This window comes from Teleopsis dalmanni, chromosome 1 (assembly GCF_002237135.1).
Source record: "Teleopsis dalmanni isolate 2A chromosome 1, ASM223713v2, whole genome shotgun sequence".
Classification (NCBI taxonomy): domain Eukaryota; kingdom Metazoa; phylum Arthropoda; class Insecta; order Diptera; family Diopsidae; genus Teleopsis; species Teleopsis dalmanni.
Window position 1 is genome coordinate 109206148 of NC_051846.1, and position 5857 is coordinate 109212004.

Here is a 5857-nt window from a genome sequence, read left to right on the forward strand (position 1 = left end):
TACAGTTGCAAAAATACTCTTCACAGATCAGAAATGTTATAGGAAATAAGCTGTAAGGAGCTAAAAACAAAATATTATTTTTATGTATGGCTTTTATAGCGATTTTATTAATACTCATTTCATAATTAATACATAATCTGTAATGTCTGAAGAAGAAAATATGTTTGCCATTAATACTTTTTTGGAATTTGGAATAAAGCAGTGATATTTTAATGTGCCTTTAACTGATGTAGCTGCTTCGAAACGGTGTTTAATCTTATTTTCTTCAGCTTCATAGTCTTTTGATGTTGAGAAATGGCACACAATATTTGGTGAACATTCCTTAACCCAGTTAAATAATTACTTTGGTGTTTGAATTGGATTATGTATTCGTTGAAGACTAGCTCTTGCAGCATTCCTCTTTAAGGTACCAGCTAAGCCGTCGCATGGTCCTTTGCCGTATGACGTTGGGAAAAAGTGCCATTCTGCTTCCAAACCAAAGTCTGCTTTGTGATGAGTTAAATTAATAAAATTTTTTTTATTTTTGTATTGTGAACCCGATCCATCGGAAAAATATAAAATTTTTTTGATATCTGTACTAATTTTTTTAATGAATTTGATCGCGTATTTTTGGAACAAATGTACAGCAGTTGTGTTGTGATGTAAACAGTCAGATATGCAGACAAAATTTTTTATTTGTAGTTTTTTATTTTCATCACGGTGGTATATTGCAAAAATATGAATTGTTGCCTGATTATTATTCCAGTGAATACCTTGAACAGAGCTTTGAACAACAAAAACATAATTTTCGGAAAAATCACACAAAACTATGCATTCATTTTTTGCTAAGTTGTTTTTCTTATCATTTAAAAACTCTGTCTGTTTTTTAACGATAAAGGAATGCAACAGCAATTTGTCTAAACCATCTGTTAAGGATTGCAAATATTCGTCTATTTCGGATGTCAACGTTTTTAATGTGCTTCTCTCTTCACGAACCCATTGTTTGTATGTAACGGTGTCAATCATGTTGTCATCAAATATCTTCAGAAGTTGTTCATTGATATTTTCAGTTCCAGGACATTTGGCGCAGGTTCCTAGAAAACATTCTGTGCATGAAGTATTGCAAATCATGCGCTGTAGGCAATCTTTATAGTTATTTATCGGTTTTCTACTGCATGCAGTCAGTGCCTTTACATTCACTCCATCTACCATTAATCGTACGTTTTCGTGAATGGAGCACACACAAACTGAATGTGTGCCGCTTGCTCCTGCAAGAACGCAATGTTGTGGTCATAATGATGCAAGTTTTGAAAAACTACATTCAATGTCCGGATGGTTGAGTTTAAAAAGAGTATGCAACTCTTTCAAATTGCTTAGAATGAGCCGTTTTTACATTTGTGTCCTTTTTCCGTCAATTTTTACGGATACGCAGTCTTTTTTCCCAGGCATTACTTGACTATTTTCATCACATTCGTAAAAATTTAAAATTGCATCGGTTAAATGTTTTCCTAGCGATGCGTGGATTTTTGCATCTTCTACTTTTGGGTCTTCTAAGATTCCTTTTTCTGAAACAAGCTTTTTAGCTACTTAAATCATATGTTTTATAGCGTTTGGGAAGTAAGTTATAATTTTCCGAAACGACCAATTATGTACCACACTCAATATTTTTATTTTCATAGTCCTATTTGCTGTGCCCTTGAATTTTTCTTGTAGATTTTTTAAAATTGATGCAAAGTCATCTTCTTTCATGGCTATTGTTGGATTCATCGAGAGGAATTTGGAAAAATTTATCCTTTAGTTTTTCATTTTTATATTGCTGTTGTTTAAGTTTTTTTGATGTAATTGGGGTATTGCTTTTACCTCAATATATGCTTTGTTTAATGGACAAACAGCACTTTTTCTCATTTTAGTTTCGTATGTAGCCGAACTGCTACTACTTGATGGTTGTATATTTTCCTCGTTCAAAGACTGGCTATTGTTTGCCAATATACCTTCTTTATTTTTCTTATTATTTTTGGCCCTCATCTCCAGCTTAAGTCGGCAAGTATAACATATTTTTGTCTTCAGATTTTTTTTAGTCGTAGGCATCCGCAACATACGCAGAATATATGGTAATCTGAAACTTGCCTTACTTTGGCCTTGTTTGGATGCATTTTCAACTTCAACGGATTGAAACATTGAAACATTAATTTTTTTTAATTACTTCTAAACGAAATATCACAGTGGAAATATTTTTTTTTTAAGTAGAATTTATATATTAATCTGAATTAGAAGTAAAAACAAAAATTTGTGTGATATAAACCTTTTTTTTTTTTGTACTGAAAAATCGTGTGTACGTGTTTGGTCTGATATGAAGGATAAATAAATTTTTAAAAGTACTTCTAATGACAATATTGTCCAGAAATGTTTGAGTTTTATATAGAATTTTATTACTAATCGAAATCAAAAATATTATATAAGAATATTTATATCATATTCTTTGAAAATTCATTTAATGGAAATGTAGTACGCATGTGCTTGATGTGTTTTGCGGGAGAAAAAAAAATATTAAAAAATTTCAAAAAAAGATGGTATCTCGAAAATTTTTATTTCGTAGTAAAATTTAAAAGTGAATCCAAATAATATATAAATAATAATTTTCAAAACTGTATGGAGAAAAAAAATAGTTTTGAAATTTAACGGTTAATATTAGTACTTAAATATAAACAATTTTAATTGTTTAAACTATTTCATAAAAGTTCAATCAATTATCTTTGAAACGCTGTAAATTTCAAGTTTCTATCTTTTATAGAACTTGAGATGTAGCCATTTGAAAATGTGTCTACAATGCCAATTCTCAAAACCCTATGGGTTCGTATCTCCTAGGAAAAGAATTACAAAATTTTTTCCCGAGATACGCGTCTTTTAATTTTATGAAAGGAACTCATAAAAAAATTTTTAGCCAAATCGGAGATCATGAGGTCATTTTTTGCCAAAATCCGTCCGGTTTGTAAAACAATAACCTATATACAAGAAACCTTGGGTGATAATTGATGATGAACATGAAAGGATATTATAAATAAAGACCGTCTTTATGTTAACACAACATTTAGCTTACATATACATATGTAGTAGAATATGCAATTGTATATGTATTTGGCTGAGAATTTATATGTGTGTAGTTTATATGATAATATATATATTAGATGGTATATATAAATGAAGATATAAACAATTATATATGCATGTAGATATGTATTGAACATCAAACAGTTTTTTCTTGCATAATTATTATTAACAGTTTTGTTTTAGATATGTATATATATATATTTTTTTTAATTGTTACATTAAAAAATTAATTGTTTGCGGGGATTTTTGTGCTTTTTATATGAACAGTTCTTCGGCTTACCGGTCTGTGTGCGACCATAGAAATCATTTGGTGTATGTGGGCCACCCTGTGACGGCATATTATTGTACATCATGCCGGCAGCACCTCCATAACCATTGCCACTGATTGGTATAACGCCACCGTTGCCACCATTGATGCTAATATTACCACTAAGGGTATTATTGACACCGACGACGCCTCCATTATCAAGATTGGAAGAGTTTGTACCGCCAAAAGGGCGTGGTGAGCCTGTTTTGTTAATTTAATTTGAAGCGAAAAATAAAAATTGTGTATGAGCGAGAGTGCTGCATATGTATATTTGTAAGTTTTTCTTGATTTTTTTTTGATTTAGTTACTTAATATTATACTCCTAAATTTTAGTACTTTAAGTTCCTTAATTAGTGGAGCAGTTAGTTTAGTAGTAGTAATGGGCATAAATTCCTTTAACTACATGTTGTACCATTAAAGTATTGTAGTACGCTAATTTTGCTATAGACAATATATTCTTTACAGTTTTGTTATTAATAAAGTTATAAACATTTAATAATTTTCGCAATGAATTATTAACTTATTAACTTATTACCTTATGAGACAACTAACTAATTAAGTAAGCGATTTTAAGAAGTTATTTTCAGTTTGTAGCAATCTTTCTGCGTTCAATTTGTGTACAACGCAAGTAAAAATTTATTTAGACAAAAAAATATTTATTTTTAATACTCATGTTATGAATATTATTAACTGAAACTACATGTAACCTAAATAGCTTTGAACTCAATGAAACCGCCAAAAATTGTTTCCAAAGGCAGTAAATACTCACCCGAGCTAAATAACTTTTATTTAGTGTCTTTACAGTCAGGCAATTCATGTTCATATAAAACAACTACATATAATTAAAAAATTCTGTCGAAATAATATCATTTTTATACTAATAGCTTATATAGACTGTTTGGTTAGGTCTACTTAAATTTCTGCCTAAGCGAAAAAGGTAACTTAAAATACAATAAAAACAGTTTAAAAAACTTTTTTACTACTCACCAGGCAAATGTTGTGTTGCTTGTGGCACACTGCTTTGGCGTTGCATGCGTTGCATTTGTTGTTGTTGAAATACAGTGGTGCCAGCACCGTATGGAGATTGTGGCGATGGCGATGTTGATGGACCACTGAAACCGCTATCATTTGTTTGAAACGAGTTTTGACGCTGTAAAGTAACTGTTGTCATACTACCAGGCACTGCACCACTTGGTGAGTTAAGACCACGTCGTTGACTTTGATATTGGCGCGCATTATACGGACTTACACCCTAAGAAAATGAAAATACATTTAATTATTGATCAGATATGGCTTATATCTTATAAACATAGTAATACAACTCACATTTACCTGTAATTGCGCACTCAACATGGGGTTATGTTGCTGCAATGAGTGACCGCCACGTTGTGCTGCATTGTTGGCATTATTGGCTGCAACTGCTGCTGCTGCAGCTACCCACTGCTGTGGTGAGGCATTCGACATGCCTGGTGATTGTACAACGCCGGCATTACCACCAGCGTTACCAGCACCGTAGGTTGGTTGACGTGGTGACAGCTGTGCTGCAACACTAACACCACCCTGACCCTGTGCATTCTGGAAAGAAAGTTGCTGCTGCTGTTGGGCATTAGCTTGTTGGTTCAGTTGTTGTTGTTGTTGCGGTGACAAACGTTGTGCATTCTGCGGATATTGTGGTACATAACCTAAGGAGATGAAGGAAATTACGTTTTAACTATGAACACTGTAGACAGTAGCGTTTAATATGACTTTGCTTACCTTGATTTGGTTGTGGGCTAAATAGTGCATTACGCTGTCCTGGACTTAATTGCTGTTGCATCATGCTTTGAGCAAAATTGGGACTCAATTGAGAATCTGATGGCATATTTGTGCGTGATAACGAAACGTTTGGAGCTACTGTGGTATTCAACAAAGTGCCAATATTATTAATACCTGGATTTAAACCTAAGGCAATCAAGTAATTAATATCAGATATAAAAAAGTGTACTTTTATGTATAAGAGGTATCTATACAAGAATGTATAAATTTTCAATTTATTTATAACAAAAATCAATTATGAAGTAAAAATGGTTCTCGACAGCTATGATAACAACAAAATCTTTTCATAGAAGAGAACACTGGCAATTATTGAAAAATTTTAATATTTAAATTAAATGCTTTGAGGTTTGTTATCTATTAACTTTCTTCAAACTCACATAATTGATCGTTGCGTGCCGTTGCACTTTCAGGCACTAATAATTGCTGTTTTTGTTGTTGCTGCAACAGACGTTCTTTTTGTGCTTGTTGTTGTTTCATAGCGCGATATTGTTGTGCTGGTGATATAACATTACCGCCAGGAGTAGCAACTGCATTCATCGGCACTCGTCCACGCGCTGTATACATGGGCGGGGGTCGCTGAAATCCCTGAAGAAAAATTAATTATTCGAAAATGACAACCAAGACATATAAATATGTTTTATAAATATT

General features: G+C 32.4%; 1 protein-coding gene across 1 annotated transcript in view; it reads right to left on the minus strand.

The window, feature by feature from the left end:
• Positions 1 to 1368: 1368 nt before the first annotated feature.
• The window catches only part of LOC119665500 (transcription activator MSS11-like), a 5860-nt gene continuing 1371 nt past the window's right edge, over positions 1369 to 5857 (minus strand). Inside the window, exons 3-8 of the mRNA XM_038074721.1 lie at positions 5587 to 5794; positions 5150 to 5335; positions 4727 to 5076; positions 4382 to 4646; positions 3326 to 3595; positions 1369 to 1544 (exon numbers count right to left, since the gene is read on the minus strand). Coding sequence (XP_037930649.1) covers positions 1369 to 1544; positions 3326 to 3595; positions 4382 to 4646; positions 4727 to 5076; positions 5150 to 5335; positions 5587 to 5794 — 1455 coding nt within the window. The remainder of the gene's footprint in view (positions 1545 to 3325; positions 3596 to 4381; positions 4647 to 4726; positions 5077 to 5149; positions 5336 to 5586; positions 5795 to 5857) is intronic.